The sequence below is a fragment of the Solea solea genome, chromosome 5, assembly GCF_958295425.1.
Source record: "Solea solea chromosome 5, fSolSol10.1, whole genome shotgun sequence".
Classification (NCBI taxonomy): domain Eukaryota; kingdom Metazoa; phylum Chordata; class Actinopteri; order Pleuronectiformes; family Soleidae; genus Solea; species Solea solea.
The window spans coordinates 7763764-7788858 of record NC_081138.1 but is presented as its reverse complement, the minus strand read 5'-3'; the positions used below and the strand labels follow the sequence as shown (position 1 = coordinate 7788858).

The 25095-nt window shown below is 39.0% G+C and overlaps 2 protein-coding genes across 3 annotated transcripts; one reads left to right on the top strand and one right to left on the bottom strand.

Moving 5' to 3' along the window:
- Window positions 1–626: 626 nt before the first annotated feature.
- Window positions 627–4590, top strand: LOC131459892 (potassium-transporting ATPase subunit beta-like). Its single transcript, XM_058630029.1, has 7 exons — window positions 627–911; window positions 2321–2449; window positions 3155–3268; window positions 3349–3554; window positions 3685–3747; window positions 3982–4074; window positions 4200–4590. Exons 1-7 carry the CDS (start codon window positions 800–802, stop codon window positions 4356–4358), a joined length of 876 nt encoding a protein of 291 aa, XP_058486012.1. The 5' UTR covers window positions 627–799; the 3' UTR covers window positions 4359–4590.
- Window positions 4591–5565: 975 nt separating this feature from the next.
- tmco3 (transmembrane and coiled-coil domains 3) lies at window positions 5566–23860 on the bottom strand. 2 transcript variants are annotated; one of them, XM_058630193.1, is made up of 15 exons: window positions 23346–23860; window positions 22753–22881; window positions 19682–19995; window positions 18339–18506; window positions 14364–14543; window positions 13919–14119; window positions 13675–13803; window positions 12745–12837; window positions 11640–11826; window positions 10414–10531; window positions 10101–10296; window positions 9854–10004; window positions 8143–8222; window positions 7342–7491; window positions 5566–7247 (listed from the first exon to the last, which is right to left on the bottom strand). In XM_058630193.1, the coding sequence occupies exons 3-15, from the start codon at window positions 19937–19939 to the stop codon at window positions 7107–7109; spliced, it is 2052 nt and encodes a 683-aa protein (XP_058486176.1). In that variant the 5' UTR covers window positions 19940–19995; window positions 22753–22881; window positions 23346–23860; the 3' UTR covers window positions 5566–7106. The 2 variants fall into 2 exon arrangements, with proteins under 2 accessions (XP_058486176.1, XP_058486175.1); XM_058630192.1 differs by lacking the exon at window positions 22753–22881.
- Between the last annotated feature and the right edge of the window lie 1235 nt (window positions 23861–25095).

Genomic DNA, 25095 nt, shown 5'->3' with positions numbered 1-25095 from the left:
CCGCAGGGTTCTATTTAAGGTCCAATCTTATTTTCTATTTATATGCTCCCACTTGGCGAAATTATCTAGCGGCACCATGTCTCTTTCCATTGCTATGCTGACGACACACGGATATACCTCCCACTGAGACCCAACGATCCGAGGAGCCTGGTTGCTGTTTTAGACTGTCTCAAAGAGGTGAACCACTGGATGGCCCATAACGTTCTCCAACTAAACAACTCCAAATCAGAAATAATACTGTTTTTACATCTTCTCTTATCTTTTGTTTTATTTCAAAGTTAAAACAAAGTTAAATTTTTTTTTGACTTTTTGACTGAAGACCTTTCCTCTTCATTCCACCCTGTGTTGTGTTTGTTGTTGTATTTGATTTTTTTTAAATGTTATTTTCCTGTTATTGTGAAGCACTTTGAGCTGCAATCCTTGTATGAAGGGTGCTATACAAATAAAGTTTATTTTATTACATATAAGGTAAGGGGGAGGTTTCTCGACAGAATGAAGGACATCATTGGTACGGATGGAAGTTGACCTCACCTCAATTTCACTACCCTCTGCATTTCTGCTTTATCATGGCCTTATAAATAGTAAGTAAGTGATAACACACACATCACTCTGGGAGTGACTTTTAGCATTTACTGTGGTAGAGAATGAGGGAGGGGAGAAAACATACAGCAAACATCTAAAAGGGCTTCAAAGTCTTTGTGGAGGGATAGTAGAGTGGTTTAAACAGAAGAAAACCAGAGAGTTTTATAAGAGAAAGGAAAATCTATTGTGAATCCTGGTCAGCAGCACAGAGCTCATCATGGCCACTTTAAAGGAGAAAAGGACCTGTGGGCAGCGATGTGAAGACTTTGGCCGTTTCGTCTGGAACTCAGATGATGGGACATGTATGGGGAGGACACCTGAGAAATGGGGTAAGAATAAAATTATTGGTCACTCTTGTATAACATTGCGTCTCCTTTTTTTTCTTCTTTTGGCTTTTCTCCTCAGGGGTCACCACAGCAGATCATCTACCTCCACTTGTCTTCTCCTTTGTGTCCTTTCTGTTACACCAACTGTCCTTGTGTCCTCCACAACATCCGTGAACCTTCTCTTTTGTCTTCCTCTTTTCCTCCTGCCCGGCAGCTCCATCTTCAACATCATTTGCTCAATATACTCGCTATCCCTCCTCTGCACATGACCAAACCATCTCAATCCTGTCCATCCTGGTCACTCCCAACAAAAACCTCAGCATCTTCATTGGGAGTGACTGGGATGGTTGTCTAACATTACATAAATGGAGGAAGGAAGGAAGAAATTAAAAAAAATTTGAAAATCAGAAGATTCAAAATGTAAAGGTAGCTTATATTAGTTATAGTTACATGTACTTCATTGTGGTTTATTATTTATAAAGCCTGTATGTGGAAGGAGCATTGAAATGCTGAAGCTTAAGCTCAAGCTGAATGGATATACAAAACCCATGTGTCCTAATGAATTCTAACTCAAGAGATGCATTTAAAACAGTTCTTTAAACATGTTAACCATTCTGGCTGCTTTTTCTATTACTATGTTTAAACATACATACAGAGGCTATAAGAATGTGCTATATAGAGTGTCGTATATCCTTTTTTTCCCCCAGCACAATCTAGACAATCTGATGAAAAAAAATTAAATCCACCAACTATATAAACACACCAGAGAAAAAAGTACTTAAAATGTTTAAAATCGGATTGAATTTGTGAAATTTGGAAATAAGTCACAGTTCAAAGTTCACTTGGTTCATTTTTATGAACAAAAAGAGAAGAAAAACGGTCCATTTTGTAACTTCTGCACAATTATTGCTACTTTATATCACGACTAAAAATGCAATATAAAATGAATCATAACTTTGACTCAACAGCACATAAAAGATTTTTTAAAGCCTGAATTTGTGACCTATAAACACACACCTCCAGGATGTCCATATAAGGAGTTGTTTTTTATTCCCACCGCAAATGACCATGGGTGCACCTGCGGCATGAGCACTAAGGGTTAAAGTACCTTCATTGCAAAGTAAATGTAAGAGTACATTCTCACCACAGGGTGTACTTCACAGGTGACTTTTTTCTGTCCTTTAAAATCACCACAGTGTGCAGTGTGGTGATAAGCTCGGTGTCATGAGATAAGCTTTGCTTTGGTTTTGTTTGATCTTACAGTCTGATTAAAGTGACCTCACATACAAATAGAGAACACCTCGACCTTTGTCACCACACTCAAATCTTCACCTTTACTGCCTTAATATGTTTTTTTGACTAACATGAAATCACAAGGTTTGTGTCAACGTGTGTGTCCGTGTCCTTCACAGTCTACATCAGCCTGTACTATGTGGCCTTCTATGTGGTAATGACGTCCCTCTTTTCTCTGGCCATCTATGTGCTCATGTATACATTGGATCCATACAGGCCAGACTACCAAGACCGGCTAAAATCACCAGGTAAAGCAACAACAACAATTTCAATCAATAAAAACCTCCTTTTATTTATTTATTTTTTAGTTTCTCTCTTGTTGTTCCTCTGTGATCGTATTCTTTGTTTTTGCTTTGTTTTAGTTTGTTTGCAATACTGTTTTGTACCTTATTGATAATATTTCTTCAGAACATTGATAGCAATTTATTCCAATACATGTATTTATGCCATGACCATGTGTGTGCATTACAAGAAAATGACTCCCTTATAACTAATTGAATAAAACATATATTAATAAAATTACTCTGGTTAATAACGATGCACTCATGGAGGCCGACTCAAAAGGTTTCTACCAAAACATTACAGCTGTCTCTCAGAAATTGCAACAAAGACACACTTCAAATTAAGATCTGATGCTATGGGCCCATTACAACAATAATAATAATAATAATAATAATAATAAAAATGTCTTATAAAAATTACCCATGTGATCAGAGGACAAAAGGGTTTTCCCGTATTCATTTATTCAAACAGAATGAATAGTCATCCCCTGTCGACTATTCAATAAAGCCTTAATTCCTCATCAGTATGAGCTGTTCCCATCAGGCAGATGAGTTCAACACTGTAAATCTAATCTATTTAAGAACTCATTTGTTCGAATATCTAGCACAGCTCTTAACAGTAGCCTAAAACGAGCAGTGATAATGATATGACAATTCCGTTCCCTTGTACAGGAGTGATGGTGTGGCCAGACACTTATGGAGAAGAGGACATTGAAATCTTCTACAACACATCAGACAAGGCCAGCTGGATGAAGATGTCCAACATCCTTCACAAGTTCCTCATTCGTTAGTTTTTATTGCTGGAACATAATCAAAAAAAATGTAACAACATTTTAAAGAAGTTAATTGTTTTCTCTCTCCACCAGCCTACAATGACACCAATCAGCATGGATGTAACAACTTCAACTGCACTCAGGGAATGTACTTCATCCAGAACAGCTTCTCTGCCCCTGACCACACAAAGTGGGCCTGTCCCTTCATGCAAAGCATGCTGGGAAACTGCTCAGGACTTGGGGACCCAACCTTTGGCTACAACTGCACTATGCCCTGTGTCATCATTAAGATGAACAGAGTATGTTTAAGTTCCTTTAAAAGCACTTTGGGGAAACGTTTGAACATCAGAATAAAAACAGGGAAATAGATGCCATTAAATAACCAGGATTACATTTAAATATACATTATGTTGTGATTTATCTCTGCAGATCATTGACTTTTTACCGTCCAATCACAGTGACCGTCCTCCATATGTCAACTGCACGATACTGGTGAGCAACAGCTGCATGTGTCTGAGGTTTAAAAGTGTGTTTTATGTTGAAGGGTCAATTTGACTGTTCATACATTATGAATGAAAGAAATCCTTTTTTGTTTCATCAGTAACTCTCTGCCTTGCTAAAGCTTAATTTGTAGCCTCTAATATTTTAACGTGACAAGAAGAAAATATTCTAGCGTGTAAGTGCCCCTTTGAAATATTTATAAAATGTATTTTGTCTTTGTTAAAGGATGGAAAAGACAATGTGGACAAAATTGAGTACTTCCCTGATAGAGGAATTATGGATATGTCTTACTTCCCTTATTATGGAAAACAAGCACAGGTAAGACTTAAAAACATGACCCAATAGCAAACATTTGGTTTGCACTATGCTTATTATTTATTAACCCCAAGTCACAGAAAAAATAAGTAAATGAGTAAAACCGTCTCCTCCCGCCCTCTCCTCAGCCTACTTATGTCAACCCTCTGGTGGCTGTTCGCTTCAGCCTGGTCAGAGACAAACAAGCCAAGATCCAGTGCCAAGTTGTGTCCGACAAGATCAGCTACCAAAACGTCCATGAACCCTACGAGGGCAAGGTCATCTTCTACCTCAAAGCAGTGAAATGAAAAAAAAGAGAGACATCCTCTGATCATGTCATGTGTCAAAGGAAGAGCATACATCCAACCTTAACCCACATATATGTGCTGTTTTTACAAATATGATTATCTCTGATTATCTCAGTGATTCCTGAACGTCCGTGTATACAGCCTTTCAAGACATTAATTAAACAGTAAATTCAAAGTCTGAAATGTAAATGTATGTTCCTGAGATGAATTGTTCCCGACAAGACCATGACAAACACTATACGTCTAAATGACACAATAAAGTTTGGTCTTATGAATTGTGTAAATGTACAATAATTATGCACAAGCATGATTTCAGAAAGATGTTGCAGTGTGTCTCTAAGCATCTGCTACAGTCAGTGGAGTGCTGGACTCTCACTAAGAAGATGACGTAGGTGGTGATCGAGTTTCTAATAAATCTGCTGACTGCACAGTTAGTAGATGATCAGCTTACAGAGCACACACACACACACACTACAGATGGGAAGTATATACATATATATGTACATATGTTTATATGTACATATGTATATACATGTACATATGTATATACATATACATATATGTACATATGTATATACATATACATATATGTACATATGTATATACATATATGTACATATATACACATAAATACATACATATATGCATACACACATATGTACATATATACAAATATATATGTATATGTACATATATACATATACATATATATGTATACACATACAAGAAAATTATACCTCTGTGGGTCTTTCTTCTACCTTTTGGAATCATGAATAGGTGATTATCAGAGGATCTAATCGGTTGGAAACAAAAGAAATATGAGGATCAAGACCATTTAGAGCTTTGAAACCAGTACAATTATTTTAAAATGGACTCGAAAGCAGCCAGTGCAGGGACTCCGATATGGGTGTTATGTGTGCTCTCCTTTTAGTCCTCATCAACATTCATGCAGCAGCATTAAAATTGTAACAACCTATGATGTGCCATTGGGAGAAGGCATCATGTTTAAGCATCACAAGCCAAATAGTATTGGAATTAAAAAAAAGTACTATTATTTGACAAAACATTTTTTGTTGTTCTTGTCCAATATTTGGTTGTCTGTCCATGTTTAAAACAAATGCACATTAACATTTCAGAGTCCGCAAAAAACAAACAGTGAGTGCCTTTTGGATTAAATTTTTTTAAATAAATAAATAAACAAATGGACTGATTTATACAATTTAATTATACATGACTGAAACAGCATCTATTTTTGACAGTCACTACCTCCAGCACACATACATGTAAACTCAAGCACCTTCCCTGTTAGCCTACTGCAGGAAACATGTGAAGACAATATGAAAGTGTAACATTTGAATGTTTAAACAAGAACATTTTACAGCAGGAGACATGACAGTGTGAGTCCTCTCACTGTGAGACACAGTGTTTCCTCTGGAGCAGGCACACAATTTGACATTCAGTAGGAAACAGTGCAAGTGAATTAATGGCAGACCCCATGTTTCTTATTGTACCTGAATGTGCAGCAGTATGATCTATTAAATAACAGCAGATAAACGGTTTGCACTTCATTTTGATCATTTATGTTTTCTACCAGGGCTCTAAAAGCGCTTTACTATTTAAAAATGGACAATTACAGCCCAGCAGTTGTTTGCCTCACCTAAACAATATCATATCAGGATATGCTGACGAGGGCTGAAGGATTTTGGTGAAACATCCAGTTATTTTTCTGACATATTTTGTGAATGTGAGTTTCATAATAATATTTTTCTGTGTGATAGAATTTAAAAAAAATACGTCAAAATAGAATATACTTAACTATAATCCAAGTATGAGAGCTTGAACTCTTTCAAACTCTTATGTATTGCTTTTTCAATTGGCCTAAAAAAAAATAATAACAATAAAAAAATATATATAACTATTAAATTGCAGCATTTGCAATTTTTTGATTGCATAATAACCAACTGCATTTTGGATTTGAAAAAGGATTAATTGTTCAGCCCTATTGTTTTCGATTTGTTATTGTGTTCACCAGCCACAGCCGGAATAAAGAGCAGTGTAGGAAGGTGGAGTTCAATACCTCAGATTTGATCTATGTGCTTCACGGAAAAGACCAACTTAAGGATCAAAGTGCAAAGGTGAATGTTTGGTAAAAGAAAAACAATAACAGAAGTACTGAGAAGAGATTTTCTTTCAGATTACTATCATTTTAGTGCATTAAAAGAATCTGAGCTGAAAGGAAATCTAGATTTTTGTGCTCTCCAATAAACTTTTGGTGACTGTTGTTGATGTTATTATTCCGTCTCTGGTCTTTATGAACAGAAACGATGTTAACTATTATTTGCCCCTTTTCCCCCTCTCCCTCTCTCCCTCATCTGTCCTGCCTGGTTAAATAAAGGTAAACAAAACCAAACATTGTGTAAACTACTTTGACAATGGTTTGAATTTAACAATTTGTTTATATTCAAAAGTTACACACTACACCTTTAAAGCTTATTGTAAAAATGGTCTAAGTCGTACCTTCTGCATCTGTGCTTTATGAAAATATCCCTTCAAGCAGCAATCTGATGAAGGCATCTGTTAAGAACCTCTGGTGAAAATGTAGCTGATGATAATAACCTTGAAATGAGAGATGTAAGTCTCTTAAATCAAGAAGAAGATTAGAGGAAGTGGTACTAGTGTTCTTGTAAGAATGTCTGAAAGGGCAAATAAGAATTAACGTCCACTGCTCATGATGATGCTGCAGCTTCACTATGGAGGAAGCTCTGAAGACCGTCTGGTGATGGGACTTTTGTGGTCAGCTCGCAGAACCCATCTGTGTGTGGTCACTCTCCACAGCACTGGAGCCAGCAGCAAACTGAGAGTGGTGACACTAAGAACCAGCAGGTAAACCTGAGCAGACAGGGACACAGATGTTAACCATAATATTATCTTAGAAATCGATTAGTCGATTAATAATTGACTTGTATGACTGGTCAACACTGACCTCTCTAGAGATGATGCCAGCTCTACGTGCACGGCTGCCCAAGACGAAGGAGAACTCGCTGACCTGCGCAAGGCCAGCTGAGACGATCCACCGTATGTGTCGAGAGCCCGGAGGCAATAATACTGTCAGCACCAGCACAGCCATGACAAACTGGAGGAAAACAGGACAGGAGGACACTGCCCCATCATATGTGCAATTATACAATACTTGGTACAATAATACATGTGCAGGATTCATATGCTTTAACTCTCCTGATGCTCCTTTCTTTTGGAAAGTTGGTGCTTCTCAAAGAGTGAGAATGACAACACACTGTAAATAAACTGTTTATGATCTGTATTACATACTTAAATACAGTTATAACCTTTCATTTCAGCTAGTAACTGGTTTATTTCTTTGGCTATTAAATGTTAAATGAAGGGTATGTGAGAGATTGACTATAAACATGGGGTATAAATAACACAAGTAATAAGACTTAGAATTAAAATGATTTTTTAAAAATATAATGTCGATTCCATGTATTTTAACCAAAATATATAAATATTTAAATGATAATATTTAATTGATTCAATATAATAAATACGGTGATTATCAATGCAACAGCCTTTAAAACCAGGAAGTGATCACAGATACCTTATCACAATATGACAATATCCAAAATCTAAGACCATATCTTGTATCATGTCACAATATAGACACAGTACAATATATGTACGATATATAGCCTAGCCCTATTTGCTTATATTGTTTTTAGATTACCTCATATTATTTTTCTATTTTTCAAAGGTGACAAAGGTGAAGTACCTTCATGATGACAAGTGAGAGTGTTAGCACCAGCAGGATGGTGAGCTCATACAGCACGAACGTCGGGAACACATGAAGACCTGTAACATCACAACACACACAATGAGCCAAAGCCCCTTTTGCACCTATGGTCCCAGCTCGCCTCTCCTCACCTCGCCTCGCCTCGGCACGGCGTGGCTTAGGTTGGTTTTCCACTACAAAATAGTACCTACTCAACGTGGGCGGAGTCATCACTGCACGGCTGCATGAAACTGCCGTTACTTCGTTTTACACGCGACACACAAACAAGTGACTAGTGATTGTAAAGCAGTTGTTTTCAGTGTAACTGAATCATTAGAAGCACAGAGTCTGTCTGACACAGTCACTGGACTGAAAGACAGCGGCAGGGGTTCGCGATCAGCAGAGCTGTCACTAAATACCAGACTCTTCTGTTAAATATTGAGATTTTAGACATTTGCCTGGTATTGTTGGAGATTAACCCATGTTTTTGGAATTGTTAAGTCTTTTTAAATGACTTTTAAATGATTTATCTACAGTTCAGCATTGCTCGGCTTGATTCTTGTGTCGCACGTCTCTTCCTGTGACGGCACTCTGGCACCAGGTACTATCGCTAGTGGAAACGCAACTTAACCGCGCCGAGTCGAGTCGAGCTGGTGGAAACACGCCACAAGTCTCACTGTAAGTGTTGAAAACGTCTATGGCCTTGTTCAGACAGTCAGCAAAATTCACATTTCTTGCCTTTCCAGATTTTATCCACATTAATATAAGTCTGGATAGTAAAATCTGTTTTTCTGGACGCAACTCAACTTTTTTTTCAGTGCATCTTTTGGTCTCATGATTTGCAGATTGACATTTACGAGGGTGAATGGGGTGAGTTTATAAAAAACGCACAAAGCCAGACTATCAAAACTTGATTTAAATTGTTACAGATTAAATGGATTATGAGTACAAACCTAACTCCATCTTTGTTCTGATGATAATAATCCTGTGGCTTAATGCAGTTTAGAAGAAGGTAATTCATTGTCTCTGTAACGGCCTTAAAATGAAGAATTTCTGGGAAAAAGTTGTACAAAATAGATCTTAAATTATTGGTGTTGAGCTGCTGGTCTGCACTCAAGTATGTTTTCTTGGACTTCTGCCACACAAGTCTAGAGTTTCTGGTTCAAGTAGAAAGATATTAACTCTTAGTACATGCTAAATATTGTGTTGCAATCAATTGGAAGAACACAGAGGTAGCTACAGTTAGAACTTTAAAAAAAGTCAGTGAGCTCTACACGGCTGAGACGAAACACCTCCAATTTTTCCTGTGTCTGTGTTTGAAAGCCATTCAATGTGGGTACGCCAATGCTGTTACCAAAGTAGTGTGTCCAGACACACAAATCGGATTTGATCACTTTAACTTAAGAGTTCTCACAGTTTTCCATCGAAAAATCTGATTTGCCTGCAGTCTGAACAAAGCCTGACCCTGGGATTCCACTGAACGCGTACATCGTGTTGCGCCGTTGCTCCGGCAAACCATTGCTTACGCAGAATGTTTGAATGTGGTTGAGTGTCTTGCCCAAGGACACATCGGGATATAGAACTCACAACCTTCGAGTTGAAAGACGACTCTACCGTTGGGCTACTGTTGCCCTGCAACGCAGACACAACATGCCACAATACACATTCAGTAGAATCCCGGGGTGATGTGACAAAAGAGCTAAGATCTGACCAATAGAGGCAAAGAAGATGATGGCGAGGAAGTCTCTGATTGGCTCGATGCATCCAATGACCTCCGTGGTGACCATGTGACCCTGCGTCGACAGCAGAGCTCCAGCCAGGAAACAGCCCAGCTCCATTGAAATGTCTAGAAAATCAGTAACCTAAAGAACAAGCCAGGAAGAGAAAAATAAATACAAGCAGCTTCTTTAAAAAAAACAGACTGGTCAGACATTTTTAAAAAGGAATAAAGGGCGAACCGTCAGCATGAAAAAGACAAAGGCTGCCATCCCCAGCACCAGGATCTCCTTGTTGCCTTTACTCTCAGCGTGCAATTTCTTATAATATGGGCCAATCAGGGAAAATTTAAGCAGCAAACACAGCAGCAGCACAGCAGCCAGAGATGCTAGGACCTGAGCCAGCAGGTACAGCACATGGACACTTCCTAACAAGAGGCTGTGGAGCAATGAGGGAGCAACACATTAACAAAGCAGTAGTCTATATGTATACAGTACACTGTATGAATGTTTTGAGAGGAGAGGACACAAACATGAACAAGAAAGGCTATATGACCTGTCCAACTCTCCACCCTGTGCCTGGATTAGAGTTGGCATGACAGCAATGAAGAGGCCGAGCTGAACGTCCTGCATCACCAACATCCCGAGAAGAACACTGCCGTAGTCCAAGTCACCTGTCTCATACACAAAAACACACAGATTTTTAGTCATTCCTGGGGAAACTACATAGTCTTACATTTTATTCCCTGGTTGGAAATTGAATTTCTCTTATTGATGAGTTTCTTTTTCTTTTTGACCACATTCTGTTCTTTTTTTAAACTACATCCATATAAATAATTTTTTACGTTCCTTTGTTTTTCGTGCTCACACTGTGATGATGTGACAGCTGTCATTTGATAGAAATGTCCATGTTTTTTATGTCGCCGGCGTAAAACTCACTGACAGCCACACTTTCCTAGCCTCGCAACGTTTAACATAAGTCTTGTACATGTGCAGAACAGATTGTAAAAGTGTTGTAAAACAAACCCTGACCCTAACCTGATTGTGTTCAGTTGTATGCATGTGCAGAACCGATCGGGCACTGACACGCGTGAACATAGGTGCAGGCCTCGCACTCTTTGACTGATCTGTTTGCTTACATTGTAGATACAAATGTGCATATCTGATACATATCAGATTCATATCTGATTCATTTCAACATTTATTATTATCTGAATCAATGGGCTTTTTTCCTGCCAGTCTGTGTATTCACATTTGAACTGATGTTTGATAGATAGCTGTGGATAAGTTTGTTTTGCAGAAGCTAAATTGGGACTATTGGACTATAAAGGTATTTTTGCAATTGCAGTTGCTTTTGTTCTTATTTAAATTGTGCTGTTTGCGGTACACCTACAAATTAGTTCATGCCATTAGGGCTCGTCTAGATTCCAGGTAGACTTTGTTTGTGTGAGGTAAGGTATTTCGTCATTTATTTCATGTTTTCTTTGTTGAAGGTTAGATTAGATTCATTTATAAGCTATGTTTGTTATTTTAGCATTGCTCTGATCTGAAATTAAACTGCTACACTTTGTTCAACTGAATTTTGAATTCTGGTTTTCTTTGGAGAAAGGAGTGGGGGGGAAGGGGTTTTCTTGGTTTCTTAGATCTGAGATTGGACCTCAAGCAAAAGTTTACTTGCTTGTGGCTTCAAATAACTGGCTTGTGGTGGCCAAGCCCTCATAGCATTGTTGCTTTTTGAGTATCGTTTGTTCATTACAAATGCAGACGACAGCAGCGGCATACCTTCCTTGTCTCCTCTGCTTCCTCCTGCAAGAAAGCGGGACACCAGTGGAGTGCTGGACAGGGACAGACATGTGGAAATGAAGACAGTCTGCGTGGGTCGAATATGCAACACTTGTCCCCACAACAAACCGGCTCCCACCATCAGCAGACTCAGGTAGCACGAGCCCTGAATAGACGTCTTCCATACCTACGTGCACACACACACACACACACACACACGCACACACACATTACTATACATTTACCATACTAACTCGTATGGAAAAAGTATGGAAACTAAAATTAAAAAAAGGTAACACTCAGAAACACAGGTAGTTTTAATTAAAAGGTTTAATATTTCTTTTAAAATTAGCATTAAAATGATATGAATATTTACTTTATTTTAAAGAAAGTCATGTGACGACAAGGTACAGGCAGAAAATACTGAAAATAGACCTGAAAATGAAGTCGATTTTACATCTATTTCAGGTTGTCCCTTTGTGAATGCTTAAGTGACTTTCCAAAAAGCTATGTTTGATGTTTTAGGGCCAGGGGCTCCTTAAACCCTTCGGACCAAACGTCTTTCAACATAGCCAAATGAAAAAGGTTTTGTTTAAATTTCCAGAGTGGCCAGGGTAGAGCACTGATCTACTGCATCCCTCTGTGTACAGTCGACACTAAATTCTATAATTCGTCACAAAATATTCTTGGCAACTTCTGCAGACACTGACTGTAGAACATCTATGCATATTTGCAGGGAATTGACCATGCCTGTAGTCAACTGGTCCTAAGAGTTGAATTTGAACCTACATCAGGTTTTAACAGCCTTAGTGCCTAACAGGTTCAATGAATATAACTTTGTTTTTCTGGTTTGAGAACAGTGAATTTAAAATATGTTTCCTAAAAAATATTTCCTAAAATTTAGCAGCATCAATGTCCGTTGAACTAAATAATATTGGAGCAGTTTAGGATTCATTTTTACAATTATTCCTTTATGTGGGTGTTTTTTACATTTTAGAGCACATTCTAACTTCAAACTAGTATACCTATAAAACTTATAATGACTTGCAAGAGGAAAAGGATATTATCCTACAATGTTATCATGATTTGACATCCCTTTGTTTACCTTTCGTAGGCGCTCAGGTGAGAACTCCAACCCCACCACAAAAAGAGTGAAAAACACACCCAACTCTCCAAGAGTCTCCACCTGGACCATAGACTGGAACATAGAGAGAAATATACATCAACAACCAGCACAGAGGTTAATCAGAGCTGCAGAACTAGTGTTTAAAGTCCACCGGACAGTGACAATAACCAACTGCAATGCTGCCTCAGACTGGAACTTGTGGTACACTTGCACACACCACATCAACTACAGCTGAGGACTAACCAGCACATATGCTCTGCAGGTGCGTGAGAGGGAATTACTTTCCATATCAGCGGGTGGATATTCCGTTATTGAGAATATAATCACATATACAGTCTTTAAAATCGCTCCAGGTGACCATCCATCCAATTTCTACTGCTTTATCCTCCAAGTGACAATTCACTCCCACAGGCACAACTATGATCAATTTAGCGTCCAATTAGCCTAATCAAGGCTGAAACAACTAATCAATTATTAATCAATCACAAATTAATCGTCAACTATTTTAATAATCGGTTGATCAGTTTAAAGTTTTTTTATCATTATAATTATTATTATTATTATTATTATAAGTATTATTTAAAACAAACTCCTAGAATTTTCAGCCTCTTAAATGTTAATATTTTCTGCTTTCTTTGCTCCACGTGACATTTGACATTTGAGAATGGGAATGGGTCACCTTGCTCAGGGGTAAAATCAGTCACAGTGATCTGTCTTATCAACAGATGGCGACAGTGATCCAACAGGCTGAATCCTTCCGTAGCCTAAAGCCCTGACAACAAGGGCCAATAGTGCCGCACACACTGCTCCAACAGGGATATGGACAGTTATTGACTGAGGGTGGTGTCCCGGGCTTAACACACGCTACACACGCTGCACACACACACACACACACACACACACACCCACCTTGATGCTGTTTAGACCAGAGGGACCTAGCAGGACCCCACAGACGATATATCCAAACATTGGAGGAAGACCAACCAGAGTGCAAATCCAGCCACATGGTAAGGACAACATCACCACTGACACCAGGTCCTGCACATATACAAAGCAATAAAGCCCACATGTTTGGTAGTGTTGAATACTGGAATCTCTCACTCTAACCAATATTAAATGTTCTTATCTAGCCTGCATCAAACGAGTAACTAACCTTGATGAAGTGATGGTCTGCTCTCGGGATAGTGGAGTCTCGTGGTTTGGTCAGAACATACTGGTTGTTCTGTGAATCAATGAGCATGCTCAGTCCCAGGTTATCCTCCTCTTCATTCTGCCTGGATTTATTATTCCTCTTCCCTCCTTTATCCTCATCATCATCCACTCTCAAAACTGCCTCGACATTCACTCCTTTCATCTACACAACAAAAAAGAATATTGAAGGAGACAATGTAATGCTTCATATATGGTGTGTCTGGATCTGTACATTTCTGACTTTCATACTTACAGATATACACATTGTATATATATATGTACAGGATGGGAGATGCATAAAAATTAAGCAGTGGGCCAATTTTTAACAACTTAAACTTGTGCTTGTTCTATTCTCCTGTGATGTATATAATTTCTAAGTGTAGACTTAAAGACTGTTATTTGTGGACCTGTTTGTTTTTGTCAAAGGCATGCTCATCGATCTCCTCCTCTAGTCGGTCTGCTGCCTTCCGGACGTCCTCCAGGATTTCGTCCAGCATGGACAGAGACTGGTTCTGGGCTAAAGCATTCTTAGCAGCTTCCTGCAGGTGTTTCTCAACCGCCACCAGCTCCACATACTCCTGCTCCACCTAACGGGGGGAACAAAGCCCTGATCAGACATGGATTAAAATCCATCATGAGTGATATGATCACAGGTGTACAGCATCACTTGATATTAACATGCATTCTGGATGTATATCCTGTGAACTCATGCTCAGATCTGTGAGGGTTATATGGAAATACACATGAATGTCACAATAATGTTTTCAAGACTAAATATACAGCTGTCAATTTGTTTTTGTGAGTGTGTTTGCGTGCATGACAGGGAGAGGGAAAAAATAGATGGGAGGGGCTAAGTGATCGAAGCTCTACTCATACTGTGGTAACATGAAATAAGATTTAAAAATTAAAAATGTATTTAAAAATAAATTGTGACGATCCGCGTTAGTCTTGTAATGGTTGTTACAAAGTGTAAAAACACATGAAACTGTAAAAACATACTGTTTAAATCAGACAAGGAGGCGATATCTAATCTGTTCCTGATGACAGGCTGCGTCCGTGCAACTTAGAATAAAACTGACTATTATGGTCAAATTGTGCTATATCACAAATAATTTGGCTTAAAATTAAATAGGTGTTAAGTGACTTTTCTAAATTTTGTCGATTCCATGTATTTTTTTCAATCACTATATATACTACTGAGCCACACGGTTGGTGTAGTGGTTAGTGCTCTTGCCTTTGCAGCAAGAAGTACAGGTTCTGGTGAACCTAGTTGCCCAGATGGGACCTTCATGGCTGGCTACATTCGGGACGGATGGGATAAGTGGAAAGTCGTGTGCCTTGCTGCACTGGATGTAGAGGATGTCGAGGATGTGTACATATTCACATTCATGATGATCGGAATGCTCTCCCTGGGATGGGGAATGTTCCTGCAATACCGGGAACTGAGAAAGATCGGCAGTGAGATGACCAAGGAATTGATCGATATGAAGGTGGAAAGCGCAATAACAAAGAGAGTCATGGTTGGGCTGCGCTCCGACGTCTCCACAACCCTCGAGCACGTGAAAAGAATGGAGAAGCAAAGCGAGGCAAATCCTACAGATGAGATGGATGACTAAAGGGAAAAAAAATAAATAAATGATGCATTGACCTCTATTGATTGGATTATTTTGTGACACATGGAGTCTGATTTGACTGTCTAGAGCTAGACTATATCTCTGAGTGCTACCTGATGCTGAAACATGTTTTCTTTGTCAAAATGTCATAAAAAAAAAAGATGAAATGAAATGTATGATGATAATGGGGGCGGGACTAGATAAGCTTTGCTTCTCCCGCTTTCCCTTTCAGTTATGTATATTGTGTGAACTGCACTGCTGTGTGATGAGTGATCTAAATGTCATGACCGAAATAAATAAACAAATAAGAAGGTTCAACCCCAGTTGGAACAAGGGCCTTTCTGCCTTTCTGCATGGAGTTTGCATGTTCTCCCCTTGTTTGCGTGGGTTTTCTCTGGGTTCTCCGGGTTCCTCCCACTGTCCAAAATCATGCAATATGGGGATTAGGTAAATTGGACACTCAATTTACCGTAGGTGTGAGAGGGACTGGTTGAATAATTGAATGGTTGTTTGTCTCTATATGTGGCCTTGCGATGGACTGGCGAACTGTCCAGGGCGCTTATCGCCCTGTGTCAGCTGAGTTTGGCACAGCACCCCCCTCCTGTGGAGAATAAAGCGGTAGAAGATGGATGGATGGATGGGTGATATTTTGCATATTTCACTTATTTATTCAATATAATAAATACAAATCCATCGACACAACAGTGCAGAATTCCAGGTTTTTCTGGTTGCTTGGAGCACACAAACATGATATGGCATCAGATCCAAGCAGCCCCAAAAGGAGGGAAGAGATCTCTATGTCGTGTTCTTGGACCTCGCCAATGCCTTTGGTTCTGTCCTGCATAGTCTCCTGTGGACTGCGTTTAAACTTTTTAGCATCCTACAGGCTATCACCATTCTTGTCAAACCCTAATTTCAGGACATCTAGCTGTGCCTCACAACTGAGGAGTACACCACAGCATGGCAGCGCTTGGAAGTAGGGATCATGGCAGGATGCACCATCTCCCCTCTGGTTTTCACCATGGTATTGGAGGTCATCATCCTGCTCCCTGGCAGGTTAAAGCTCTGGTGCCTCCAATTCAGACTTCTTCTCCTGCTGATGTGGCCTCTTACCATCTAGGAGGCCCCTATCTCGAAGGTGGAAAAACTGGACAGATTGATCAGCTCATATGTTAAAAGATGCTGGGTCTTCTGGGATGTTTCAGCAACATTGGGCTGTATGGAACAGGCATTCTGGAGCTTCCTGTGTCCAGTCTTATGGAGGGTTTCAAGTGCTCCAAAGTAAGGCTGGAAATGACACTGTCAGAATCCCGTGACCCATGTGTAGCCCAGACAGCTCCAACTCCGGCGACTGGGAAAAAATGGACCGCAAGCAACACAGCAGGCAAAGGAGACCTAAGGCACAGCGACATTGTTGGCCTGGTGCAACAGGGGAGAGGAGGCTTTGGCTTTGGAGGCTTGGAGAAAGCAGACCATCTTGGCACAAGGCAGCACCATCCCAGCACAGTAGCCTGATTGTTAAGGAGGTGCGCAAAGGCTGTCGCTCAATCAAAATAGGGGCAGTGGATGAGATGGGAGGGAGTTGAAAGAAGGAAGTTCTCTTGGAAGGAACTGTGGAGTATGGAAGCATTTCACATCACCTTCATCTTGTGGGCAACATATGATATCCTGTCATCTCCCAGTAACCTAAACAATGGTTCAGAGAAGATGCAACATGTCCATTCTGTCCATCTCCAGCAAACCTCAAGCACATCTTGGTTGGCTGCAAGACCAGCCTGACTCAAGGCCAGTACACCTGGCGGCATAACCAAGTGCTGGAGTCCAGGCGAATGACCATGAATACTCTACCTCAATCATCTCATCCCATACCAGTGGAAGTTGGCTGCCGAGGCTTTGTGGGACAAACAGCGACCAGGCTGCTTAAGAAATTGGGAATTCGAGGCCAAGCCCAACGCCAAGCCATTAAAGCCCTCTCAGATACAGCTAATCAGGCGAGCTGATGGCTCTGGATGAAGAGGAAAGACACCACCTGGGCTCCAAAATAGCATTCGTGGCACAGAAGGGCTAAGAGCTGAGGTGGACACATCTGGGACACCAGGTGTTGCAGATGAGCCTTCTGGAGGTGTCGTGGGCCTGTCACACCAGAGACAGAGGGTGCCCATCCGATGACCCCGATGAGGCCCTGAACCCTTCTGCCCCATAAACAGTGTATTACTCCTACCTGGAAACCCCTCGGAAACCCACCTTACACCTCAGGAGTGCAAATCACTAAGGGATTGTACAACCTAGTCCTAATACAGAACTGAACTATGATGATTATCAATGCGTATTAAGACTGATTACCATATGATTTAGTTTTTCCAAAGGTTAAAATCTTATTTTATTTCACTGCAGCACAGATGTAGATATAATACCAATATATTGCCCAGCCCTATCAGACACCAAAATTAACTTTATGGTAACAATCATTAATCCTAAAATAGCACAGAAGTCAACAAGGCCTATGATGTACACCATTCCTGCAGTGAAGGCTAGGGGTGGCTTCATTCCAAGGTTTTGACTTGATGTTGTCAAAACGCTTTTGGAATGTCAATTTGCATTAATCAGCCCAGTAGCTGTGTGTAATACACACTTAACTTTCCTAATGACAAATCATTTTTGGTCCCTGCTCCTTAGATGAAGGTTTTTTCCTGTTTTATTGCTTAGATTGAATATTTTTTAGTTTTAACCTTTTAGGAGGTTTAATGCTTGTGACCACAGTGTCCTCACCTTTATGGCTGCTTCCCTGAGGGCCTCCAGCCTCTGCCTGCTGCTCTCCTTCATGTTCACCACATCCCTGTAGTCGCCCTGCAGTGCCCTCTGCAGGCTGAACATTGCTTGGAACACCAGGTTTTCACTGTCATTCAGCTCTTTCTGAAAAACCTCCAGTGTGTGAACCTGAAGACAGATAAAGCGACTCTGGTCATTCATTAAGCTGTAAAAAACCTTACATCCTCTTTTCCTGAAGCTGCTCAATATGATCTTAAAAGATGTAATTTTTCTTATGATCTTTTATTTTGTTCTGAAAAGTTCTGGACGTCCATTTTGAACAAAAATATTAAAATATTCTTATTCCAGCTTCTTCGGAGCAATGTCTCTAAATGTGTGGTTTGTATTAGTGCTGTCAAACGATTCAAATATTTAATCGCGATTAATCGCACTAATGTCCGAGTTAACTCGCAATTAATCGCACATTTTTATTTATTCTAAATGTCCCTTGATTTCTTTTTGTTCCATTATTTTTTCTCATTTTAATGCTCTTATCAACATAGAAAAGTGAATCGCTTGCTTTCTGCAAATGTTTTTTTATTGAGACAATACCTCTGTCACCCTGCATATTTTGAGTTATTCCTCTTATTGTGAGAGCTGCACAATAATAAGAGATTACTCAAATCGTAACGTTCGCCTGTGTGCAGCATGCCTGTTGTTTTGTTTCCGGTCCAGCTAGTTCCGGTGTGGTGTTGTAGTTTTTCTAATGTTACTAGTTGTTGCAACAGCATGTGAAAAAAACTACAACGGTTGCACGTAAATGGGCTTGCACTTAATGGTGCAAACATTGTGCGTAGAGCTGAAACAATTACTTGATTAATCGATTACTAAATTAATCGTCAACTATTTTGATAATCGATTAATCGGTCTGAAGCTTTTTTCATTATTAAAAACAAGACTTGCTTCAGCTTCTTAAATGTGAATATTTTCTTTGTTTCTTTGCTCCATATAACAAAGAAATCATTGTTCATTGTTCAACAAAGTGAATCATTTTGGTTTGTGGAAAAACAAGACATTTGAGAACATCATTATTTCCAGGTTTGACAAACACTGATCAAATTTTTTTTAACGTTTGCTGACATTTTATGGACCAAATGATTACTCGATTAATCGGGAAAATAATAGACAGATTAATTAATCGATTACGAAAATAATCGTTTGTTGCAGCTCTAATTGTGTGTCACATATTATGCACTGGACCAGAGGGATGAGGCATAAAACAAAACACACAACTCATCATTAACTTCCGCTCCAAAAAAACAACCCTTTGCTGGATGAATTTTTTTTTCTGATTAGTCTGGTACCTTGAAAAGCCTCTCGGAATCTGGAAGAGTGTGATCTCTTCCAACAGCATCTGTGGCAGCAGCCAGCTTCCTAACGACCACATTCTTCCGACGCAGGAGTACCACCAGCTGCTTGCAGTTGCTGGACACCCAGCTGTGGCCAATTGTGACGACCTTGTTTTGATGATGTTTGAGGGCATTCTGGGCCTCCTGCTCCTTCTTCACGACAACAGATGCCCCCGCCAGGCTGAGGCATAGCAGCCAATATGCACCCTGCATCCAAACCTCTACTTCTGTCTGCACTAGAGTGTGGAGGTGGATCAAGATGATGAGACCTGGGAAAGAGAGAGAGTTGTAATTATAGATAGATGCTATATACAGCAGTTTGAACAAAATTCACTTTTGCATGATACATTAAACAATGACTTGGTCAAATAACATTTTTAAATGTAAGAGCCGTGATCTACAATTTATATTCAAAAAGGACATATTTCATAGATGTATTTGATGTGGGTAGTGTGTTGTTTTTATATGGATATGAATATTTACAGATGGGTGTATGTATAAACTGTATATATAGACTGTGTAGGTATATAAGTGAAAGGAAATTGAGAACCATACAAGGGAGGAGGGTGGGGGGTGGGATGGGAAAAGTTTGTGTAATATCTTTGTTTAGTTTTGGTTCTTCTGATGTTCAAAAATCAAAAAATCTTAAATCTTCATCGCTTTATGGTGTGTCTGTTAAGATTATATATTTGTGTATGTTTCTTTTGTAAAATACATCTTTCAATGTAACAAACTGTAGATGCTTGCTACACACCATTAATATCCTGTAAGAGCTTCTGTTAATAAAAACAAATCTTGAAAAAAAAAGAGACATATTTGGCGAGGGATATGAATATTGTGCATCACAATTATCCTGAAAGAATTAATGAAATAATTTACACAACTGCAAAAAATATTATTTCAGATTTGTAAATTGATATAGATGTAGAACACAGGTGAAATGGGCAAAACCAAAATAAAAAACCTTAAATAAGACCATAATAAATCACGTTCCTGGAATGACTACATAGATACAGGATCGCCTTTTGGCATTTAAAAATAAATCACTAGGACTGAATGTTGGCAAGTTAGACATTTTCATTTAGCATATTCAAGCCACTCACCTAATATAATAACGATTTTCCACATCCATGATTATCCCATTAAGGGAAATTGATGACAAAAAACTTATAGTAATATACTGTCCAATCTCTAGTATACATATTTATTAAATGTTTTTTTCCTCCAAGTGACACAGGGCCACATGACTCACTCACAACAACAAAAATATGGGAAAATCCCTTAAGCACCGATTATTACGAGATACAACTTTTTTTTAATGTGGGTCATGATCTGTTCCTGATTTCCTGTGCTTCTCAACAGAGGGAATAGTCTTTGTGGCTGGGTGTGGTGGACGAACAGTTGACACAACAGCTGTGCATACACACCTGTGTCCTGTCCAACTGCTTGCTGCGAGTACTAAAACAGGCATTTCACCTGACAACAATCCAGTAACACTTGCTGTTCCACATCCTATTGTGACAGTACATGTTTCTGCTTGGAATGTTGCTTTATCACAAGCAAGGTGGAGGGCACCTTTGAGAGCATGAGTCAAGCTGAGTGACGTTTCAACCTCCTCTGTCTGTCTTCCTATGACTGGACTGCAGCAACTCTGCTACTGTTGCTCGAAATCAATAGCACCCCTGTTTTGTACTGTTTGGCTGTTGAAAATGCAAGAACGCACACGCATGCACACACGCGCGCACACACACAATTTCCTTTAATTTGGATGGGTATTACATTAAATAAAATCATATGTTGACCTGGCCCGGCAATGGACTGCCAATAGACTGGCAACCTGTTCTTCATTTTGCCCTGTGTCAGCTGGGATCTAACTAAAGTAAACACTGTACAACCTGAATGTTCTCAAGTGAAACCACAGATGTATTCATTACAACAAGAGAGGTAAAAATAAATGTAGAATGTCCTGAGGCATTATAAAGCTATAATTGATTCATAATGTGTGAAACATTCTTTTATCCTATTATTTTGTTGAATCAGAGCTCCACGCACTGTTTGATACATTTCATTGAATACATGAAGTAATTAGCAGATCAAATAAAAGGTAGTTGCATCATTATTGGTTACTTGCATTTATCTAATTGCTGCAACCAAATTACCATAGCTAAAACTTGTGTTTTTTATTTTTTATTTAGTGGCGTAGCAGTTGAAATGAGCAATAATCAGATCCAGATCATGTGATGAAGTACATTAGGTACATTTATTGTCTACCACTGCTGTGCACTACAAATTTGACTGGAAAAGGAGGAGTTATAGAAGCAGAAGAAGAGGTAAAGGAAAGAGGAGGAGAATGGTCGTGCAGCACTGCAGATGCCAACTGGACACCACCACTCACTGAGTAACTCACACAGAAGAAGAAGTAATAGAATAAGCAGAAGGAGAAGAAGAAGAGGCTGGAATAGATACGGACAGTTAACTCAGTTAAAATTGGTGGTGGTATTTTATGGCCGTTGATGTATATGGTATTGCTGTACTGCTGCCTTCAACTGGATTTAATCAACCAATACTTATTTCCTTTCTTCCAGGGCTTGGCAATATGGGAAAAAACCTTATCGCAATATACTTTTTGAAAAATATACTTTGAATATATATCACAATATAAAGCCATATTTCTGTAAGGCTGGGCGATAGGGCTTATAAATAATATCAGACTCATGACTCAGATGTTTGTGCTTCTCAAAGGAGAGTGACAATACACTGTAAATACACTCTAAAATATCTACTGTTTATGAGGGATACTTACATGTGTTAGAAACAATGAAAGGTAATTTTGCACTTTTTTAATCTATATATCATATTTAATTTATAATAGCTAGTGTATTTCACAAATGTATTCAATATAATAAATATGATTATCAATGCAACAGCCTTTAAAACAAGGCAAAGACATCACATCTAAAATCCAAGACAATATCTTGTCTTGTGTCACGATATAGATATAATATCAATATATTGCCCAGCCTTACTCTTGTCCCTTAAGTGCCCCACTAGATGAGGATTGCTGTGATGTTGTATTACTGCTTTCTTCACTTCCCATTGCCTGATCTTCTTTATGTGGATGAACAGCAACTCAGGAGAAGCACCAAAGAGGAACTCTACAAGCCAAAGGAAAGAGACAGAAAAGAAGAGGGTAGTAATGCAACAATACAGATGCTAACTGCTGTGAAGAAAAAAATATAAAAAGGAAAAAAAAAAATCCAAACAAATAAAACAAAGACAAAAAGATAAGACAGGAAGTACAGTAAGGAATCCAAAATATTTTTTTTAAATGCAGTAATGCAACATTGTAGATGCCAACTCCCAATAAACACCACTACTAAAACTAACTAAAGATGAAGAGAAATTAAATAATATGGGGAAAATAGAAACCTTGTAAATTAACTGTTAACCGGAATAATGCCATAACATCCGAAGAAGGTAATGGCAAAACTATGAGTCACATCGCTCAAACTGAAAACACACACACACACACATACACTGGTCAATATCCCAGTGATTACTTAGTTTTAACAAGTTACATCAATTACGAATGATAAACAAATTCGAAGACGGCAAGTACCTGAGGATTATGTACAGTGTCCTGGCTCTTCACTGCACTCCACGACTGAAGGAGCAGAGAGGAACAATCATGTAGTTGTGCTGCAGCAGCTCCACTCCTCCTCCTCCTCTGCCACATAGCTGATGTAAACGCAGCCGATCACCATTTCATTCACTTGTACCGTCTTAAAATTGAGGAGGCTAACGTAACTGCGGCGAGGTAAGCCCAACAACTAGCTCTCGGTTGACTGATTTTAGTGTGAGTGTTAACTTAAAAAGAGTCTCTCCTGTTGCTGAATGTGAAGCCAAGTTAGTCCTCACATTCCTCCGAGCTGTCACAAGCATACACGTCCACGTTAACACAGCGGGGTAAAGCTAGCACAACTTTGCTAACCTTAGCAAAGAAACACATAAAGTCCACGGTTCCTCCTCGAGACCCATTATGTCGCCATGACTCAACAACAATGCAGCTGTGCTTCTGTTATCCTAATATACTATCAGAGCGTCTGTGTCATTTTACTTTCTTCTCCCGATTACTTCCTAAACATGTTCATCGATTTGATATGGGAGTTGTAGTTTTCATACAAATCTTATTCCCCGCCCCACTGCGTCAAGTGTATTGAAGTTGTGGTCGTTCGTAATTTTCCTGTAACAAATTTAAACCGTTGTCCGACACCAGGTGGTTTATTTTATGATCAACAGCTCAGTTTAAATGTCTTCTACACGAAGTTATGTTGATGTTAAGCCTACTTTGAGTTTGTGTAGTAAGTTGTTTCATAGTTAACGTGAATTATTTCTGTCTGAGGTCGCTGTTAATTGACACATTTGTATTTAACCGAAACTGTTAACTCGTTAGCTATTAAAGTAAGATTGGACACAGGGACCTGTGAGATTGTAGTGTCACAGAACTACATTTCCCATGAACACAGCGCATGAGTGGCTTCCGTATACTACGTCATCGTCGCCACCATATTGGTCCGGTCAAGACCAGAAGAAAAACATAGCAGTAAATGTTATGGTTTGTCCGGATATAAAGCACATTAACGTCAACGTTTCTCAAATAATTTGATCCGCAGTTCAACGGTTGTTGAGCTCTTGTAACCAAACTTCTACATGAACTGAGTAACTTTCATGGTGAAAATAATGCACTGTTATAAGGAATTGTAAAAACCATAATTGAGAAAAATGAAATGCTCACACACGATTCCATATGTTTTCATAGCAATATTTATTATTATATTTAAAAAAATTCAATGTATTTTAATACAAAATATATTGTACATATACTTTTATAAAATATTACCTATCTGATTTAAGTTTAATCACTTGATTTGTGTGATTACAGTGAGCACAGTCAAAGTGTCAAAGTGATCAGTAACTGGAGACAAACTCTTCATTTAGATCATGAACCCTTGAATTTAAAATTATATCAAAACATCAAACCAATGGAAATTGGTAAATGTAAACACAACTGTAGTTTTTCAAAAACCACTATTCCTGGACCAATATGGCGGCAACGCAGACATATTTCTGAATTGAGGCCATAGCTGCAGCCAATGCAGAGTAGCCAGAGCTGGTGATCCTCATCAGCGTCTACATTAAATTAACTCGACAAGGACTTTTTTGTGCGAAGTAACGTTAAAAAGTCACTGATTTTATTTCATTTGCTGCACATGAGCTCTACACTAACCAGGACCAGGCAAAGCAGGCACTTGTTCGAGTACCACACAACAGTTTATAAAATAGTGAATGGTCTGTATTTATAGTGGTGG

Bases quoted from the DNA above. Each gene is read 5' to 3' on its own strand.
- tmco3 (XM_058630193.1), bottom strand. From the start codon at position 19,939: ATGCAGGGTGCATATTGGCTGCTATGCCTCAGCCTGGCGGGGGCATCT. The intron at 14,120-14,363 runs GTCCACAAATAA...TTTGTTGTGTAG, and splicing joins CCTTTGACAAAAACAAACAG to ATGAAAGGAGTGAATGTCGA. The intron at 7,248-7,341 runs GTCAGTGTTGAC...CTGTCTGCTCAG, and splicing joins CTGGCATCATCTCTAGAGAG to GTTTACCTGCTGGTTCTTAG.
- LOC131459892 (XM_058630029.1), top strand. From the start codon at position 800: ATGGCCACTTTAAAGGAGAAAAGGACCTGTGGGCAGCGATGTGAAGAC. The intron at 3,269-3,348 runs GTTAGTTTTTAT...TCTCTCCACCAG, and splicing joins CCTTCACAAGTTCCTCATTC to CCTACAATGACACCAATCAG. The intron at 3,555-3,684 runs GTATGTTTAAGT...TTATCTCTGCAG, and splicing joins TCATCATTAAGATGAACAGA to ATCATTGACTTTTTACCGTC.